The following is a 22,625-nucleotide window of genomic DNA, read 5'->3' on the forward strand; positions in this document are numbered from 1 at the left end:
GTAAATAGGTAGTGCGCATATAGTAAATAGGTAGTACGCATATAGTAAGTAGGTAGTACGCATATAGTACGTAGGTAGTACGCATTTAGTAAGTAGGTAGTACGCATATAGTAAATAGGTAGTACTAGTAAGTAGGTAGTGCGCATATAGTAAGTAGGTAGTGCGCATATAGTAAGTATGTAGTGCGCATATAGTAAATAGGTAGTACGCATATAGTAAATAGGTAGTACGCATATAGTAAGTAGGTAGTACGCATATAGTAAGTAGGTAGTACGCATATAGTAAATAGATAGTACGCATATAGAAAGTAGGTAGTGCGCATATATTAAGTTGGTAGTACGCATATAGTAAATAGGTAGTACGCATATAGTAAGTAGGTAGTACGCATATAGTAAGTAGGTAGTACGCATATAGTAAATAGATAGTACGCATATAGTAAGTAGGTAGTACGCATATAGTAAATAGATAGTACGCATATAGAAAGTAGGTAGTGCGCATATATTAAGTTGGTAGTACGCATATAGTAAGTTGGTAGTGCGCATATAGTAAGTAGGAAATGCAACATTATTCCATTGTTAATGTTGCTGTGCTAATAATAAGTAGTTTCGAGGGGGCATATATAGGGTAATAACGTGATAATGAGTAAATGAATTAAATATTACACTATATGAATAATCATCTTCGTCTTATATATGATTGTGTTACAGTTGTGGGACCACAACTGATACTACTAGAACGATGCATTATGGGACGCCAGCAGACCGCCATAAGGTATTTGTGCAAGGCACCCTAACGCCAAAGCGTTTTTTGTCGTGTCATCATCATGATAAAATGTTAAAATCAATGTCATTCAAAGAGGAAACTCTTATTTTAATATAACATTATAGACGCAGTAAACGAACTATACATCACAGAAGCACTCTATGCATAGATTCAAACATTATTAACATTCTTTTGAAATATATATAACATACTAATAGTTCAAGCTGAACGGAAAATAGTTTGGACCGTCAATATAATGTTTAATATTCCGAAATAATGTCGTAAGTTCAAAAAGGAAATGAAAACGGGATACATTATTGATATTTTTCTTTCAAAAGAAGGCATGTCATCTCAGAAATCAATCATTACTTGCAGTGCCGAAATAATAAAATTATCATTCGGGGGATACAAATCACTCAATTATATCATATAAAATATATTTAAATAAAGATTGAATCTGGATAATACACACAATTTTCTTGTCGCGTCTTAGGAAGCCTACACACGTGTACTTCAAGGGGTCATTGATCTGTCCAGAAGCATTTTTCCACATGGCAGAACGGGTAGGTCAAACTTATTGGCAACTAATTCTTGCCAATTACTAAGTATATATTGCCTGAAAGAGGAGGAGGAGGAGGCATCAGACAGGCATCAGACTGAGGCTGAGAATATGCGTGTTCTTTTGTGACAAAATGTCAATAAATCAAATCATGTTTACTGACATAGACCGACATACAAGTTGAACAGAAAGAAACCTACTTGGTTTTGGGGAAGGGTTTCTTATGTATCCACAGCCCCGAACCGAGGTACCTATATTCGAAATGAGCATCTTTTCGCGTTAATGTCTCTTCCAGGGCCGCTATTCTTAAAGCGCGGTGGTTCTCGCGCTGCGCATGTGCTACATTTTTGTTGATAAACATAGATTTTCTCACAATCCAGTGCGCTCTTTAAATTGAAATCACAAGTATGAGGTTCAACCTGGGCGCGACTTGCAATCAATACCGCTGGTGACTCCTTCTATACCTTTCAACCACCAAAAAATACCTAATTAACGCTTGGGAACGTCTCCGTTAGTACTCGTCGATCTGCGCAACAGTCAAAGTCGCCATCTATGTTTATATGAGACCCATTCGTTGCTTCACTTGTTTGACCGAATTAACATTTGAGAACACACGGACGACTATAGAAAAATAACATAATGTGAAATGTATATTAGTAGTTAAAGTATACAAAGATTCTAAAACATAAGTCCGTATCAATTATAAAGCAAAGCCTAACATATCACAACAATGCTAATCAGGGACCCTAGACATTTCTAACTAGGAAAAGCGGAGAAAGGAAACGCAATGCCTCGCCCAGCAAAGGAGGCCGGAATGCTTAACCGTATAATAAAATAAATTAGGGCACCTTACCTAGCTAGACGCCTGGCACAATAAACTACACCGACAAGACTAGCCGAGCATAGCAATGAAGAGGTTGCACCCAGCCTAGCAACTATGACAGATTAAATATTGTTTAAATTTCTTGGATCTATTAAATCAGCGCACATCGCCAAGCAAAACAAGACAGGACATATAATATTGTACATTATGCAATGCTGTTGTAGGAAATATACGTTTTTTTTTAATATGACAATTAATTCTAATCTGTTTACTTAGGTCGTGATGTGGACACCCATGCTCGTCAACAATTATGGAATAATGGATGGGATTTCAACCATGGTACTGGGCATGGTTTAGGTGCGATGTTGAATGTGCACGAAGGTAGGGTCAACAGGTCAAATCATGTATTACCGTGAGTGAGCGTATGTACTGGTATAATGTGTAAACTAACAAATTGTGGTTTTGTATATTGCATATGATGTACTGATAGTTAATATGACATCCAGATCTCACGAGATCTAACTAAACATAGTTTATGTGAATCGGTGGAATAAAACGTAATTACAGTGAATTTACATCACCATAACAATAGCGTGTTAACCTCGGGGTTAATACAACTTTCACATTGAAAAAAAAAAAACTGTTGCAGAAATGTGGAATATAATCAAGAATTGTTTTTCAGTAAAACTGTGCACAACAACATTCCATTTTTAAAATATCTAAAGAATACAATTTACAAATCACCAGTAGAATAAAATAAGTATACTTAGCGGTATTGATATCCTGCATTGTCATTGTCATTGTATTCTATTGTTTTGCTGATTTGTTTAAATTACCACACTGACGTTATGGTATACTGCATTGTCATTGTCATTGTATTCTATTGTTTTGCTAATTTGTTTAAATTACCACACTGACGTTATAGTATACTGCATTGTCATTGTCATTGTATTCTATTGTTTTGCTGATTTGTTTAAATTACCACACTGACGTTATGGTATACTGCATTGTCATTGTCATTGTTATTGTATTCTATTGTTTTGCTGATTTGTTTAAATTACCACACTGACGTTATGGTATACTGCATTGTCATTGTCATTGTATTCTATTGTTTTGCTAATTTGTTTAAATTACCACACTGGCGTTATGGTATACTGCATTGTCATTGTCATTGTATTCTATTGTTTCGCTGATTTGTTTAAATTACCACACTGACGTTGTGGTATACTGCATTGTCATTGTCATTGTATTCTATTGTTTTGCTAATTTGTTTAAATTACCACACTGGCGTTATGGTATACTGCATTGTCATTGTCATTGTATTCTATTGTTTCGCTGATTTGTTTAAATTACCACACTGACGTTATGGTATACTGCATTGTCATTGTCATTGTATTCTATTGTTTTGCTAATTTGTTTAAATTACCACACTGATGTTATGGTATACTGCATTGTCATTGTCATTGTATTCTATTGTTTTGCTAATTTGTTTAAATTACCACACTGGCGTTATGGTATACTGCATTGTCATTGTCATTGTATTCTATTGTTTCGCTGATTTGTTTAAATTACCACACTGACGTTATGGTACACTGCATTGTCATTGTCATTGTATTCTATTGTTTTGCTAATTTGTTTAAATTACCACACTGGCGTTATGGTATACTGCATTGTCATTGTCATTGTATTCTATTGTTTCGCTGATTGGTTTAAATTACCACACTGACGTTATGGTATACTGCATTGTCATTGTCATTGTATTCTATTGTTTTGCTAATTTGTTTAAATTACCACACTGACGTTATGGCAGTGTAATGAACATGTCATTACTATTAACAATAATTTCATGTTACAATTTCCAATTATTCCACAATACTATATATGACGTCATTGTTATTTCTATACAGATGACGTCATTATAATTGTTATTTCTATACAGGTCCTTACAGTATAGGAGGATCCCTCGCCCTCGATGCAAATGTCTTTCTCTCTGATGGTAAGTTTGACAATTATACAATTAAATTAGACATTATGTTAAAATACCTGTTCTACTGCATAAAGTAAATGCATATTTGGCTGGCAGAGACAAAGTGTAGTTTCTGTAAATTTTCAAGGTGTGTTTGTTTTCCAGAACCTGGTTACTACGAAGACCATGACTATGGTATACGACTTGAAAATGTGTTTATGACCACAGAAGCCGATACCCCGGTATGTATTAGCGTTATAAAACGAAGGCGAAGCTATCAATCTTAAAACTCACACCATATTCACATGGTCACACACACGTCTAGATATGTTTGAAATAACTTCTGATCTTTTATTACAGTCCTGTTGGAAGTGCACCAAAAAAATCACACTATGACTTAATGGACAACTTTCTCCACTCATAAAAAATGGCGGATTTAACATAACTGACCGACTGGAACAAGTTGTAACTGTCGTAATTGGGTTGTGTATAACGGTGTGTTTGTGGCACCACAGACATGGTTCTTGTGTAACAACCACTGCACGGTACCAAATAGTGGTTAGTAACAATTAATACCAATATACTTACTTACAGCATAACTTTGATGGAGAGACATACCTAACTTTCGAAGAGGTCACCTATGTTCCGTTTGACTACAATTTGATCAAATTTGAATTGTTAGACCGTCACCAGGTATGTATATCTCATTGACAGACACATAACATAAATATTATGTACTAGACGTACATGTGACGTGATATAGGCTTTCTTTCTCTACACTGATTACATGAATGTGTTTCGCTTCATTCAACCATATTACATAATTGTTATTTTGTCCTCTTCTTTTATCATGTAACCTGATTTCATGATTGTAATCATTCTAATGTGACCTGATTACATGATTGTAATCATCTTAATGTAACCTGATTACATGATTGTAATTATCTTACTGTGACCTGATTGCATGATTTTAATTATTTTAATGTGACCTGATAACATGATTGAAATCATCTCAATGTGACCTGTTTACGGGTTGTGATTTTCTTCATTAATCTGACATGACATGAATGTATATGTGTGTATGACCTGAACATAATTGTATGTAACTTCATACAATCTGATTACATAGATGTAATTATTTGTCATGTGTTGTCTGGTAACATCATCATCTCATACAAATCACACTATTAATACATATATATTTCTATTAAATTTGCATAGGTTGATTGGCTAAATGAGTACAACCGGCTTACATTGGAACTTGTTGGTCCAAGGGTTAAAGCTATCAACCCAGAAGCCTACGACTGGTTGGTCGAGCACACACAACACATCCCACTTCCAAACGAAAACGTATCTGATGCCACTACTGGCGCTATCAGTTTTACCGTTTTGATAACCATGGCATGTTTTTCTACACATTTTAATTGGGTGTAATTTCCGTTATCCTATCAATCAATCAATCAATCAATTAGAATTTTTAGCAGTTGAGTTAACTGAGTTACTTAACTTTTTACGTTCTCGACTTAATCTCTAGAATGATCATGTTGTTTTAGTAGATTTGTTCATATAATGACGATAACTTCAATTGTCTTTACACCAATTTGATTTTGTGTTATTTTAACTTTCTACTCTTACCCTATTGTTAAAAACTCAATTAGTATTATATTTTTTTAACAATTACTTGGTTTTGTTTATATTTGTACAATCATGCATTATCGGAAGAAATAGTAAAAGAAAATATGAAATCACTTGTGCTTTTCTTATTTGTCACTGACAAACAAATTTGTCACACTGCACCGTATTAAGAGACGACCAGCCACAGCCTTACAAATAAATGTTTCCCATCGGGCACTAAAATAACAAGAACTGGTCAGCTTTTAAATATGACGAACGTTTACTAAAACCTAGCCTCAAACAGGCCGTTCACTACCGTTGGTATCCGAGTTGCTGTACGTTAACGACTAATTTTAAGTAATACTACAAATTTGGTGAGTTTAAATTGATTTTAATGCAGTCCGATCGCGAGTTTGGTTTTGTCACAGCGTATATGTGTTAAACAACTTCTTTTTTATTGAATAACCATGGACCAATTACCTGAGGAAATAGCATCTGTTTCTTGTACGTATCACAGTGAACTACATGTTGCGATCGGGACTGCGATCGGAAACTGTCACTTGACCAAAATAAAATGAATATTTATCGACCAGTATCTAATTTGTCGTATTTATCCAAGACGCAAGAGATTACTGTAAATGAACAATTGAACTCTTATCATGTTTTGCACAGAAACCTGCTATTTTACATGTACTCTACTACATCATGTGAGCCTTTAATTATAAAACAAATGTTTTGGCTTTGCTAGTTTTTTGCTATATACATACCCATCTATTTACACTAATAGCGTTAAATTAAATTTAACTTAAAGTAAAATTGAATTGAACTAAGTTCAACAAGGTATTGTAACTAGATACAGATTAATTAAACTGCAGTTAAATTTCTTGCCTATATAGGATTGCATTTTAACTGAAGTTAATAAATTTGCAATTGAATTGCACTGAAAATTAAGTCTTTCCAATCTAAATCACTGACAGAAAAACTTATTTACTCCAGATTAGATTACTGATTAATTCACTCTCGCATACCATACCACAGCATAATTAGACCGAACTCAATCCGTAAAAAACGCAGGAGCTCGGTTAAAATAATGACTACATTAGACCAATTATAAAACGGCTCCACATTTTTATCTTATTCTTAGTAAATGCCGAGAGAAGCCAAATCCGTGTGTTACCCTGTAAGTGTACGCCCTCTCTGGTCATGGCGACATGACCAACATATGGCCGGCGGAATTTTTTCCGTCGTCGCTCCAGTTTTGTGGAACAAGCATTTTTTTAAGCTTCGCAGTATCGCAACCTTTCAATTTTATTATTTGCAACCATCTCAATAGTGTAGTGCACTATATTAGGGTTTATAATATTCTGACAGACTAATATTAATAATAGTAATTTTAACTTTCGAGGTGTATAGTTTGTCTCATCATTATTTTGAATCGAATTCATACTATATCTCCACAGTTTTTCTAATATTTTAATGAGGCAAGATTGCATTTTTTGTTTGTTTCAATGCGTTGTTGCTTTGATATCACAATATTCATATATGTATTATTATAACACAATGTCTTACAACGGCGTGTTCTCATTGGTCGATCAGTACCACGTGAATAGACGGTAAGACGGTTGTGCTTGGGGTTGCGCATGTATCCCACTCGCTAATTATACACGGATGGTTCCTTTCTTGCCAAACGTAAATTCATTTTAACGACATTTTGAGGTATTACAATTGAAATAAAGAATTGTGCAAGATTCGGACAGGAATGCTCGCTTAAATAATGAACCCTGATGCGTCTCGTTCATTATTGCACACATTCCTTCTTTGCTATTTTATCACGTTATAATTGGCAATAGACAATTCAGTTCATTTAACTATTTATAGCAAAATGTTGGCTGTCGAAGGATTAAGGCTTGTTCAGGCACTGAGTCTGATCTAGTCCGGGCGAGTGTGCACTCGTTAGCGAGTTAGCCTAGCGTCAATAAGATTGTGGGCCCCTCCCACACCAATATAAATCACACTATAGTTTATAGCTTTCTAGACTAGCGGTATTCAGTCTTGAAATCTGGTTCGCACGAACACTTGCAAGAATATGTGACCAGCTGTTTAGTACTCGGATGTGCTTTGCACACGTCAAGCAATAAGTAAGTAAGTAAGTAAGTAAGTGAGTGAGTGAGTGAGTGAGTGAGTGAGTGAGTAGTCAAAAACATGTAATAATAAAAAAATTAAAATAAAAGGAAATACTAAAAATACTGTAAATGAATGAAATAAATACATATCTCACAATAAGATATTAACGATAGCGACCCCTTCCTCCGAGTGTTATCAGTTTTTGTACATTTTTAAGCAAATAAGGAATATCTCCAGGCATTTTGTTCGGGTTATCCAATTTCCAAAGTATTAAATTATGTTTTTGATGACTTATGTGCGATATATTTGATGTATCGGTTTCTTTTGAGAGCCGAAAGCAAGGCTATATTGTTTAACTGACAAACAAACTTAATATACCCGCTGCATGACTTGAAGTCTTACTTAAGGTTAAAGGTTAAATTGCGCTGACGACTGTGTGTCATGTGATAGGTCTCATCGTATGTAAGGACGGATGCACATAGTTTATGCCAAATTGTCGGCTGATATCTTCAGTGACCGGAACAATTGTTATTAAATGGTTATATTAGTAAATCAACTAGAACAGTCATATCTTTTGTAACTGTGTTATTGGCTGGAACTCATCAGACAACTTCAATCACGTGAGAATACCAAGCAAAACTGAACGTCATGCCAAGAAAACATTGGACGTTACTGACGCGTATAGTATGCGGTAAGATTTATCCTATAACTCTATCTGTTGAATTATTTAAAATTCCGATTGCTAGCTCGTCATTAATACGATCATTACAGTGTCGTTTGACAATCATCGTCGTCGATTTCAATATCACGCAATTGTGGCGATTGTATACTATCATACTAAACAATTTGTCATACTTACATCAAAGCCACAGTACACTTTACGGATCAGTATTGATGTAGTAGTTGTGGGTTAGAAATCTTGAAGTGGAAAGTGACATGTGAGAGACATTGTCACCGTGATTTGGGAGTTTCCTTGAGTTTGTTTCAGATGTTTTTCTATTACCAACGCAGCACTCCACGATGTTATCGAAAGAGTTTTATTCTCTTTGTCACCTGCAACTTGTCTCAATCCATGATACCAATCTGCTTGTCATTGGTCGATATTTTATGTTTTATCTAGCTGTTTTCAATACATTTATATATTGCTATGATCATACTAGATGCGGTATGGATCTGTAATCGGCAGTTGTAATGCACAGTCAGCAGACATGAAACATATATAGGCCACTTTAGAGGGTCAATCTATTAGTCGCATTCTATCATTTAAATATCAAATATTTGCATACCGAGCATTTGATACCCGAGACGAATATATCACGTGGGTGGTCAGAAACGTCGAATATATATGGACTTACGTTATTTTATCTCCCTACACATTATTTAGTTTGAGTTCACATCATCTCACACGCTGCATATTAACATGTGAAACATCTTATCTCGCCAGCCGAAGCACTGAATCAGTGATATGTCGACTTTTAGATTGATATTTCTTATTGAATCGTTTCCGTTAAACAAGATCGACATTATTAAAAATACAAAATACAGGAAAACAACTTTAACCATTCAGAAGGATGTGTAACTGACGTCATTATGTCAGCTTTTATTGTGTATACAGGTACTAGGCAGAATAGTTGCAGTGTCAAAATACATTCATCGTTTTACAATGTAGATACATCCAAGTTAAAATTGTCAGTAGCGTTGAGATTTTGTCTTTATAATAATTGTAAACCGGCCACACTTGTATTCATATATAGAATGTAAGTTCTAAAGTTGCATTTATAAGTTCAGTTGCTAACTGTGGCTTATTTTGTATACCGCTAGACTAGTGTAATTTAGACCTTGCACCTTGGCTGAGTAGCTTTAGTCGCGGTTCAACGTGTGCAGTTGACGAGGAAACATACTTTTTTTTCGATTATTGAAGAAATTAGCCACCAACCAAAGTTGTTTCCGATGGAGGTTTCCATAAATTAAACATGTATTAGAAAAGTCATTGTCAAGTGTTATGCAAATTACAAAGCCTACAATACATATTTTGTATTTATGAAAATTAAATTAATATACATTCACTGCACTGCACTGCACTGCACTGCACTGCACTGCACTGCACTGCATTGCACTGCATTGCACTGCACTGCATTGCACTGCACTGCACTGCACTGCACTGCACTGCACTACACTACACTACACTACACCATGGAAGGTACTAACGTTAGTACCTTCCATGACTACACTAAGCTATACTATACTGCACTGTGCTGCACTGCGCTGCACTGCACTACACTGCACTACACTGTGTAATTTTTGATGAATAGAGAAATGTAATATAAAATGTTAAAGACGACCATCTTCAAACATCCATTTAATAGTTCTGATTCTCATACCACACACACCATCAATCGTTTATAAGACCTATCATTACTTAGATGACAAATGGGGGCTCGTACATTTACATTTTGACCTTTGGAATTATACTAATAGCAACAGCTGTGACAGGGTGTATGGTTACATACGACATACACAAGACGTATGGGATATTCACAGCTGTGAATTAATACAATAAACAGAGCATTACTTTTAAATCTGTCAATTCCACAATATATTTCATCATCATTATGTTGTAGAAATCTTCTATGTACTTTTAAACAAGTTTTTGAAATGAATTTTGGCCCAAATAGACTTTGCTTACAGGTCTTGACTACATGTTTTGAAGAAAAAAATAGAAAAATTAATAGATTTAATTATGTGAATGAACAAAGGTTGACTGTGACACTGGCCATTAAGATTTTAGTCTCATATCAAATTCTCATCGAAAAATATGTATGTAACATAAGCCAATATAATGTGTTGATGAAGAAATGTTCTTCCTGGACAGTGAACACATGAGCGTTGTTCCTCATAGTGCCAGTAATCACCTCTCCCGGGGTCAGTGAAATTACCGGGTAATTACCTCACAGTGTCGCTGAACACAACTCTCCAGATATTCGTCTCAGAGGGCCATTGAAAACACCTGTAGGAGTATTCCCCTTACAGGGCTAGTGAATAACCTGACAAAACTGATCTTGATGCAAATTAGGATTGCCCTCGGCCAATTATATTTGGTTGATTGAGTACAACCACACTCCATTTCAGTTCCTTATCTTCCTATAGAATTTATCCGTTGTTGACCAATTCGATCATTTTAATGTGAGGAATGAAAAAAGAGTTTTTATAAGGGAAACTAATGCAGTATGAGGAGTATGGACTTGAAAGGGCAGTGAACACCCCTTCCTGGCCATGGCCCTCAAACGACCAGTCGATAGTACTCCATTCTTATTGAACCTCATATGAACCTGACAGCACAATTATAGGGCATGTAAACGCTTTAGGTTACATCTCAAAGAACCAGTAAACCCAATTTCATGAGAATATACACCACACAACACCCTTCTATGAATATGCAAGTCAAAAACCAGGTTTTAGATTTGAAAGGTATAAAGTCACAGTATATATACATAAAGACTGAAATGTGTACGTTATATGTTCTTGTGTCTCATATTATATCAGTGAACCAGTGCCATGCGTACATTATGTGATTGGATGATACACCGTTTTAATTTATGCATGGAAGGATGTATGATTTATGCAAGCCATGGTTAAATGAGAGAAAATGGGAAAGAGTCTAATGACTACTATATATTCTCTACCCTCACCACGGAAGTGAATATTGGTTCGTAGACTGTAGAAAAGACATTACAATCAGTTGAAATGTGCTTTTACAAAAGAATACTCCGTATATCTTCTAGAGGAACGCAGAGACTCTATTTTATCTAAAGTTTAAGTAATTTGATGGAAATTAGTGAGAATTAGAACAGCGAAAAACAGGAAGTTATGGCCGCCTTAGAATAAGGAATAATGCATAATGTATAGATTTGAAATTACTACCCAGAATATGAATACCGTATTTTAATACTAGATTATCATTTTTGGGAGTCAACAAGTTTGACAAGTCTGTGCGATGTAGTAGTTGGTACAGGGTTATTCGATAACTGATATTTTCGTCAAAAATAGGTTTATTATGATAAAATCAAATATAGCAAAGACTCCGCAACGAAAACGAACCTAGTTTCAAACTGTGGTCTTTAGTAATGCCGGTACCTTACGGTGTATCTTAAATAATGGAATGAGGCCATTATTTTTTAATCCGGACGCATCCAGAATTCGCCTTTGTTTCGATCATTTATTGTTGTTTTCATCGCTAAAAGTCGGGAAAAATAATGCAAGCATAATATAATATCAGTAACCCCCCTCGCGGTAATCAGGTATACCATTCGATATTGCACATTTCTATGCGGTTTGTGTTTATATAAGGAATATCTCGTCGTATACCTACTGTCGACAGGGAGGGATGACGTGATAATACTAATCTCTACTGGGCCTGTGTTATTCTCTCTGAACATTAATAGTATATGTATCCATAATAGAAACTGACCGAGTAACTGTCATGCACTAAAGAGTTTAGTGAGAATATAAATTATGTCACCATAGTAACTGCCTGAATTTTGAAGACATGGCAAAATGTGTTTCTTGTGTTCATTTTGTTAATTTCTATTTTTTAACCAATCACTAGTTGTATGTTTTCTGAACAGTGTTATATGCATGCAATGCATTACCAGCCCCACTTCCCGATGAATATAACCATGGTATATCAAGACACCGTGCTAAGCGTACTTCATCCGTTACTACGGTTCGAGACTGCAGCAATCCTTATAACCCGGTATAGTACAGCAAACATGTTGACTTTTATTCGCTAACTGGCTTAATATGCCAGCGGTACATTTATATATTTTTTCACACGTTCTGTTCACCGCTATATCGACAGATAAATTGTGACGCGTCACCGGGAATTGTATTAATACCAAATTCAGCTTTTCGGACCCCAATGTTAGAGTTGACCCCCATTTTTATTGTCAAGTCCTCTTAAATGCTAACTTAAACCCTGGATGTCACACTCTGTATCTATGACATCCATTGTACTTCAATTGTTTACTCATAGTATTTACCGCCCACTGCCACTGATACTACTGCGAGGATCAACGATTTGAGGAAGAAAATGCGAGAAATTGAACGTAGAAATATTATTGCATACATTATACCTTCTGAAGACTCACACGACGTAAGTATGGTCTACATTTGAAGTTATTCCAAGTAACTTGAATTTGGATAAAAATCACACTACATAATAATTTGTATACTATAAGTCATGTGTACTACATTTGCACATTATTGTAAAGCTATTAGAGAGTCCTAAACACATTCAAACAATTCTATATACAAGTTTTTTATAACACGACTGTTCATCATCCACACATCAGTATGTGCAACACGACTGTTTATCAACCACATACCAGTATGTGAAACACGAATATTTATCATCCACACACCAGTATGTGCAACACGACTGCTTGTCAATCGAACATCAGTATGTGCAACACGACGGATTATCATCCACTCACTAGTATGTGCAACGCGACTATTTATCATCCACACACCAGTACATGCAACACAACTGCTTGTCAATCGAACACCTGTATGCGCAACATGACTGCTTGTCATTCGAACATCAGTATGTGAAACACGACTATTTGTCTTCCAAACACAAGTATGTGCAACACGACTGATTGTCATCCACACATCAATATATGCAACACGACTGATTATCATCCAAACACCAGTATATGCAACACGACTGATTGTCATTCACACATCAGTATGTGCATCACGACTGTTCATCATCCACACACCAGTATGTGCAACGTGATTGGTTTTCATCCAAACACCAGTATGTGCAACACGACTGCTTTTCAATTGAACATCAGTATGTGCAACACAACTGTTTGTCATCCACACACCAGTATGTGCAACACAACTTTTAGTCATCCACACATCAGTATGTGCAATACGACAGTTTATCATCCACACACCAGTATGTGCAACACGACTGTTTGTCATCCACACATCAGAATGTGCAACACGACTGTTTATCATCCACACACCAGTATGTGCAACACGACTGTTTATCATCCACACATCAGAATGTGCAAAACGACCGTTTATCATCCACACACCAGTATGTGCAACACGACTGCTTGTCAATCGAACATCAGTATGTGCAACACGACGGATTATCATCCACACACTAGTATGTGCAACGCGACTATTTATCATCCACACACCAGTACATGCAACACAACTGCTTGTCAATCGAACACCTGTATGCGCAACATGACTGCTTGTCATTCGAACATCAGTATGTGAAACACGACTGTTTGTCTTCCAAACACTAGTATGTGTAACACGACTGATTGTCATCCACACACCAATATGTGCAACACGACTGTTAGTCATCCACACACAAGTACGTGCAACACGACTGCTTGTCATTCGAACATCAGTATGTGCAACACAACTGTTTGTCATCCACACACCAGTATGTGCAACACGACTGTTTATCATTCACACACCAGTATGTGCAACACAACTGCTAGTCAATAGAACATCTGTATGTGCAACACGACTGTTTATCATCCCCAATCCAGTATGTGCAAAACGACTGTTTCTCATCCACACACCAGTATGTGCAACACGACTGTTTGTCATCCACACATCAGAATGTGCAACACAATCGTTTATCATCCACAGACATGTATGTGCAACACGACTGTTTATCATCCCCAATCCAGTATGTGCAACACGACTGTTTCTCATCCACACACCAGTATGTGCAACACGACTGTTTGTCATCCACACACCAGAATGTGCAAAACGACCGTTTATCATCCACACACCAGTATGTGCAACACGACTGCTTGTCAATCGAACATCAGTATGTGCAACACGACGGATTATCATCCACACACTAGTATGTGCAACGCGACTATTTATCATCCATACATCAGTACATGCAACACAACTGCTTGTCAATCGAACACCTGTATGCGCAACATGACTGCTTGTCATTCGAACATCAGTATGTGAAACACGACTGTTTGTCTTCCAAACACTAGTATGTGCAACACAACTGATTGTCATCCACACACCAATATGTGCAACACAACTGTTAGTCATCCACACACAAGTACGTGCAACACGACTGCTTGTCATTCGAACATCAGTATGTGCAACACAACTGTTTGTCATCCACACACCAGTATGTGCAACACGACTGTTTATCATTCACACACCAGTATGTGCAACACAACTGCTAGTCAATAGAACATCTGTATGTGCAACACGACTGTTTATCATCCACAGACATGTATGTGCAACACGACTGTTTATCATCCCCAATCCAGTATGTGCAACACGACTGTTTCTCATCCACAAACCAGTATGTGCAACACGACTGTTTGTCATCCACACATCAGAATGTGCAACACGACCGTTTATCATCCACACACCAGTATGTGCAACACGACTGCTTGTCAATCGAACATCAGTATGTGCAACAGGACGGATTATCATCCACTCACTAGTATGTGCAACGCGACTATTTATCATCCACACACCACTACATGCAACACAACTGCTTGTCAATCGAACACCTGTATGCGCAACATGACTGCTTGTCATTCGAACATCAGTATGTGAAACACGACTGTTTGTCTTCCAAACACAAGTATGTGCAACACGACTGATTGTCATCCACACATCAATATATGCAACACGACTGATTATCATCCAAACACCAGTATATGCAACACGACTTATTGTCATTCACACATCAGTATTTGCAAAACAACTGTTTGTCAACCACACATTAGTATGTGCAATACGACTGTTTGTCATCCCCACACCAGTATGTGCAACGTGATTGGTTTTCATCCAAACACCAGTATGTGCAACACGACTGCTTTTCAATTGAACATCAGTATGTGCAACACGACTGTTTGTCAACCACACATCTGTATTTGCAAAACAACTGTCTGTCATCCACACATCAGTATTTGCAAAACAACTGTTTATCATCCACACACCAGTATGTGCAACACGATTGTTTATCATCCGCACACCAGTATGTGCAACATAACTGTTTATCATCCTCGCACCAGTATGTGCAACACGACTGTTTGTCATTCGAGCATCAGTGTGTGCAAAACGACTGATTGTCATCCAAACACAACTATGGGCAAGACGACTTATTGTCATCCACACATCAGTATGTGAAACACGACTATTTGTCTTCCAAACACAAGTATGTGCAACACGACTGATTGTCATCCACACATCAATATATGCAACACGACTGATTATCATCCAAACACCAGTATATGCAACACGACTGATTGTCATTCACACATCAGTATGTGCAACACGACTGTTCATCATCCACACACCAGTATGTGCAACGTGATTGGTTTTCATCCAAACACCAGTATGTGCAACACGACTGCTTTTCAATTGAACATCAGTATGTGCAACACAACTGTTTGTCATCCACACATCAGTATGTGCAACACAACTGTTTGTCATCCACACACCAGTATGTGCAACACAACTGTTTGTCATTCACACATCAGTATGTGCAACACGACTGATTGTCATCCACACACCAGTATGTGCAACACAACTTTTAGTCATCCACACATCATTATGTGCAATACGACTGTTTATCATCCACAATCCAGTATGTGCAAAACGACTGTTTCTCACCCACACACCAGTATGTGCAACACGACTGTTTGTCATCCACACATCAGAATGTGCAACACGACTGTTTATCATCCACAAACATGCATGTGCAACACGAGTGTTTATCATCCCCAATCCAGTATGTGCAAAACGACTGTTTGTCATCCACACATCAGAATGTGCAAAACGACCGTTTATCATCCACACACCAGTATGTGCAAAACGACTGTTTGTCATCCACACATCAGAATGTGCAAAACGACCGTTTATCATCCACACACCAGTATGTGCAACACGACTGCTTGTCAATCGAACATCAGTATGTGCAACACGACGGATTATCATCCACACACTAGTATGTGCAATGCGATTATTTATCATCCACACACCAGTACATGCAACACAACTGCTTGTCAATCGAACACCTGTATGCGCAACATGACTGCTTGTCATTCGAACATCAGTATGTGAAACACGACTGTTTGTCTTCCAAACACAAGTATGTGCAACACGACTGATTGTCATCCACACATCGATATATGCAACACGACTGATTATCATCCAAACACCAGTATATGCAACACGACTTATTGTCATTCACACATCAGTATTTGCAAAACAACTGTTTGTCAACCACACATTAGTATGTGCAATACGACTGTTTGTCATCCCCACACCAGTATGTGCAACGTGATTGGTTTTCATCCAAACACCAGTATGTGCAACACGACTGCTTTTCAATTGAACATCAGTATGTGCAACACGACTGTTTGTCAACCACACATCTGTATTTGCAAAACAACTGTTTGTCATCCACACATCAGTATGTGCAACATGACTGTTTATCATCCTCGCACCAGTATGTGCAACACGACTGTTTGTCATTCGAGCATCAGTGTGTGCAAAACGACTGATTGTCATCCAAACACAACTATGGGCAAGACGACTTATTGTCATCCACACATCAGTATGTGAAACACGACTATTTGTCTTCCAAACACAAGTATGTGCAACACGACTGATTGTCATCCACACATCAATATATGCAACACGACTGATTATCATCCAAACACCAGTATATGCAACACGACTGATTGTCATTCACACATCAGTATGTGCAACACGACTGTTCATCATCCACACACCAGTATGTGCAACGTGATTGGTCTTCATCCAAACACCAGTATGTGCAACATGACTGCTTTTCAATTGAACATCAGTATGTGCAACACAACTGTTTGTCATCCACACATCAGTATGTGCAACACAACTGTTTGTCATCCACACACCAGTATGTGCAACACAACTGTTTGTCATTCACACACCAGTATGTGCAACACGACTGTTTGTAATCCACACATCAGAATGTGCAACACGACTGTTTATCATCCACAAACATGCATGTGCAACACGAGTGTTTATCATCCCCAATCCAGTATGTGCAAAACGACTGTTTGTCATCCACACATCAGAATGTGCAAAACGACCGTTTATCATCCACACACCAGTATGTGCAACACGACTGTTTATCATTCACACACCAGTATGTGCAACACAACTGCTAGTCAATAGAACATCTGTATGTGCAACACGACTGTTTATCATCCACAGACATGTATGTGCAACACGACTGTTTATCATCCCCAATCCAGTATGTGCAACACGACTGTTTCTCTTCCACAAACCAGTATGTGCAACACGACTGTTTGTCATCCACACATCAGAATGTACAACACGACCGTTTATCATCCACACACCAGTATGTGCAACACGACTGCTTGTCAATCGAACATCAGTATGTGCAACAGGACGGATTATCATCCACTCACTAGTATGTGCAACGCGACTATTTATCATCCACACACCACTACATGCAACACAACTGCTTGTCAATCGAACACCTGTATGCGCAACATGACTGCTTGTCATTCGAACATCAGTATGTGAAACACGACTGTTTGTCTTCCAAACACAAGTATGTGCAACACGACTGATTGTCATCCACACATCAATATATGCAACACGACTGATTATCATCCAAACACCAGTATATGCAACACGACTTATTGTCATTCACACATCAGTATTTGCAAAACAACTGTTTGTCAACCACACATTAGTATGTGCAATACGACTGTTTGTCATCCCCACACCAGTATGTGCAACGTGATTGGTTTTCATCCAAACACCAGTATGTGCAACACGACTGCTTTTCAATTGAACATCAGTATGTGCAACACGACTGTTTGTCAACCACACATCTGTATTTGCAAAACAACTGTCTGTCATCCACACATCAGTATTTGCAAAACAACTGTTTATCATCCACACACCAGTATGTGCAACACGATTGTTTATCATCCACATACCAGTATGTGCAACATGACTGTTTATCATCCTCGCACCAGTATGTGCAACACGACTGTTTGTCATTCGAGCATCAGTGTGTGCAAAACGACTGATTGTCATCCAAACACAACTATGGGCAAGACGACTTATTGTCATCCACACATCAGTATGTGAAACACGACTATTTGTCTTCCAAACACAAGTATGTGCAACACGACTGATTGTCATCCACACATCAATATATGCAACAGTACTGATTATCATCCAAACACCAGTATATGCAACACGACTGATTGTCATTCACACATCAGTATGTGCAACACGACTGTTCATCATCCACACACCAGTATGTGCAACGTGATTGGTTTTCATCCAAACACCAGTATGTGCAACACGACTGCTTTTCAATTGAACATCAGTATGTGCAACACAACTGTTTGTCATCCACACATCAGTATGTGCAACACAACTGTTTGTCATCCACACACCAGTATGTGCAACACAACTGTTTGTCATTCACACATCAGTATGTGCAACACGACTGATTGTCATCCACACACCAGTATGTGCAACACAACTTTTAGTCATCCACACATCATTATGTGCAATACGACTGTTTATCATCCACAATCCAGTATGTGCAAAACGACTGTTTCTCATCCACACACCAGTATGTGCAACACGACTGTTTGTCATCCACACATCAGAATGTGCAACACGACTGTTTATCATCCACAAACATGCATGTGCAACACGAGTGTTTATCATCCCCAATCCAGTATGTGCAAAACGACTGTTTGTCATCCACACATCAGAATGTGCAAAACGACCGTTTATCATCCACACACCAGTATGTGCAAAACGACTGTTTGTCATCCACACATCAGAATGTGCAAAACGACCGTTTATCATCCACACACCAGTATGTGCAACACGACTGCTTGTCAATCGAACATCAGTATGTGCAACACGACGGATTATCATCCACACACTAGTATGTGCAATGCGATTATTTATCATCCACACACCAGTACATGCAACACAACTGCTTGTCAATCGAACACCTGTATGCGCAACATGACTGCTTGTCATTCGAACATCAGTATGTGAAACACGACTGTTTGTCTTCCAAACACAAGTATGTGTAACACGACTGATTGTCATCCACACATCAATATATGCAACACGACTGATTATCATCCAAACACCAGTATATGCTACACGACTTATTGTCATTCACACATCAGTATTTGCAAAACAACTGTTTGTCAACCACACATTAGTATGTGCAATACGACTGTTTCTCATCCCCACACCAGTATGTGCAACGTGATTGGTTTTCATCCAAAAACCAGTATGTGCAACACGACTGCTTTTCAATTGAACATCAGTATGTGCAACACGACTGTTTGTCAACCACACATCTGTATTTGCAAAACAACTGTTTGTCATCCACACATCAGTATTTGCAAAACAACTGTTTATCATCCACACACCAGTATGTGCAACACGATTGTTTATCATCCACACACCAGTATGTGCAACATGACTGTTTATCATCCTCGCACCAGTATGTGCAACACGACTGTTTGTCATTCGAGCATCAGTGTGTGAAAAACGACTGATTGTCATCCAAACACAACTATGGGCAAGACGACTTATTGTCATCCACACATCAGTATGTGAAACACGACTATTTGTCTTCCAAACACAAGTATGTGCAACACGACTGATTGTCATCCACACATCAATATATGCAACACGACTGATTATCATCCAAACACCAGTATATGCAACACGACTGATTGTCATACACACATCAATATATGCAACACGACTGATTATAATCCAAACACCAGTATATGCTACACGACTTATTGTCATTCACACATCAGTATTTGCAAAACAACTGTTTGTCAACCACACATTAGTATGTGCAATACGACTGTTTGTCATCCCCACACCAGTATGTGCAACGTGATTGGTTTTCATCCAAACACCAGTATGTGCAACACGACTGCTTTTCAATTGAACATCAGTATGTGCAACACGACTGTTTGTCAACCACACATCTGTATTTGCAAAACAACTGTTTGTCATCCACACATCAGTATTTGCAAAACAACTGTTTATCATCCACAATCCAGTATGTGCAAAACGACTGTTTCTCATCCACACACCAGTATGTGCAACACGACTGTTTGTCATCCACACATCAGAATGTGCAACACGACTGTTTATCATCCACAAACATGCATGTGCAACACGAGTGTTTATCATCCCCAATCCAGTATGTGCAAAACGACTGTTTGTCATCCACACATCAGAATGTGCAAAACGACCGTTTATCATCCACACACCAGTATGTGCAAAACGACTGTTTGTCATCCACACATCAGAATGTGCAAAACGACCGTTTATCATCCACACACCAGTATGTGCAACACGACTGCTTGTCAATCGAACATCAGTATGTGCAACACGACGGATTATCATCCACACACTAGTATGTGCAATGCGATTATTTATCATCCACACACCAGTACATGCAACACAACTGCTTGTCAATCGAACACCTGTATGCGCAACATGACTGCTTGTCATTCGAACATCAGTATGTGAAACACGACTGTTTGTCTTCCAAACACAAGTATGTGCAACACGACTGATTGTCATCCACACATCAATATATGCAACACGACTGATTATCATCCAAACACCAGTATATGCTACACGACTTATTGTCATTCACACATCAGTATTTGCAAAACAACTGTTTGTCAACCACACATTAGTATGTGCAATACGACTGTTTCTCATCCCCACACCAGTATGTGCAACGTGATTGGTTTTCATCCAAAAACCAGTATGTGCAACACGACTGCTTTTCAATTGAACATCAGTATGTGCAACACGACTGTTTGTCAACCACACATCTGTATTTGCAAAACAACTGTTTGTCATCCACACATCAGTATTTGCAAAACAACTGTTTATCATCCACACACCAGTATGTGCAACACGATTGTTTATCATCCACACACCAGTATGTGCAACATGACTGTTTATCATCCTCGCACCAGTATGTGCAACACGACTGTTTGTCATTCGAGCATCAGTGTGTGAAAAACGACTGATTGTCATCCAAACACAACTATGGGCAAGACGACTTATTGTCATCCACACATCAGTATGTGAAACACGACTATTTGTCTTCCAAACACAAGTATGTGCAACACGACTGATTGTCATCCACACATCAATATATGCAACACGACTGATTATCATCCAAACACCAGTATATGCAACACGACTGATTGTCATACACACATCAATATATGCAACACGACTGATTATAATCCAAACACCAGTATATGCTACACGACTTATTGTCATTCACACATCAGTATTTGCAAAACAACTGTTTGTCAACCACACATTAGTATGTGCAATACGACTGTTTGTCATCCCCACACCAGTATGTGCAACGTGATTGGTTTTCATCCAAACACCAGTATGTGCAACACGACTGCTTTTCAATTGAACATCAGTATGTGCAACACGACTGTTTGTCAACCACACATCTGTATTTGCAAAACAACTGTTTGTCATCCACACATCAGTATTTGCAAAACAACTGTTTATCATCCACACACCAGTATGTGCAACACGATTGTTTATCATCCACACACCAGTATGTGCAACATGACTGTTTATCATCCTCGCACCAGTATGTGCAACACGACTGTTTGTCATTCGAG

General features: G+C 37.9%; 2 protein-coding genes across 2 annotated transcripts in view; both read left to right on the plus strand.

The window, feature by feature from the left end:
- LOC102808550 (xaa-Pro aminopeptidase 1-like) overlaps nucleotides 1-5,858 on the plus strand; it is a 28,207-nt gene extending 22,349 nt beyond the window's left edge. Inside the window, exons 14-20 of the mRNA XM_085505353.1 lie at nucleotides 708-771; nucleotides 1,256-1,325; nucleotides 2,421-2,525; nucleotides 4,084-4,140; nucleotides 4,276-4,352; nucleotides 4,705-4,803; nucleotides 5,332-5,858. Of these exons, the coding sequence (XP_085361479.1) occupies nucleotides 708-771; nucleotides 1,256-1,325; nucleotides 2,421-2,525; nucleotides 4,084-4,140; nucleotides 4,276-4,352; nucleotides 4,705-4,803; nucleotides 5,332-5,544 (685 nt within the window). The 3' untranslated portion in view covers nucleotides 5,545-5,858. The remainder of the gene's footprint in view (nucleotides 1-707; nucleotides 772-1,255; nucleotides 1,326-2,420; nucleotides 2,526-4,083; nucleotides 4,141-4,275; nucleotides 4,353-4,704; nucleotides 4,804-5,331) is intronic.
- A 2,487-nt stretch (nucleotides 5,859-8,345) lies between these two features.
- LOC102808525 (xaa-Pro aminopeptidase 1-like) overlaps nucleotides 8,346-22,625 on the plus strand; it is a 66,882-nt gene continuing 52,602 nt past the window's right edge. The window contains exons 1-3 of the mRNA XM_085505537.1: nucleotides 8,346-8,539; nucleotides 12,474-12,601; nucleotides 12,881-13,000. Of these exons, the coding sequence (XP_085361663.1) occupies nucleotides 8,497-8,539; nucleotides 12,474-12,601; nucleotides 12,881-13,000 (291 nt within the window). The 5' untranslated portion in view covers nucleotides 8,346-8,496. The remainder of the gene's footprint in view (nucleotides 8,540-12,473; nucleotides 12,602-12,880; nucleotides 13,001-22,625) is intronic.

Source organism: Saccoglossus kowalevskii, chromosome 11 (genome assembly GCF_978046115.1).
Source record: "Saccoglossus kowalevskii chromosome 11, keSacKowa6.1, whole genome shotgun sequence".
NCBI classification, from domain to species: domain Eukaryota; kingdom Metazoa; phylum Hemichordata; class Enteropneusta; family Harrimaniidae; genus Saccoglossus; species Saccoglossus kowalevskii.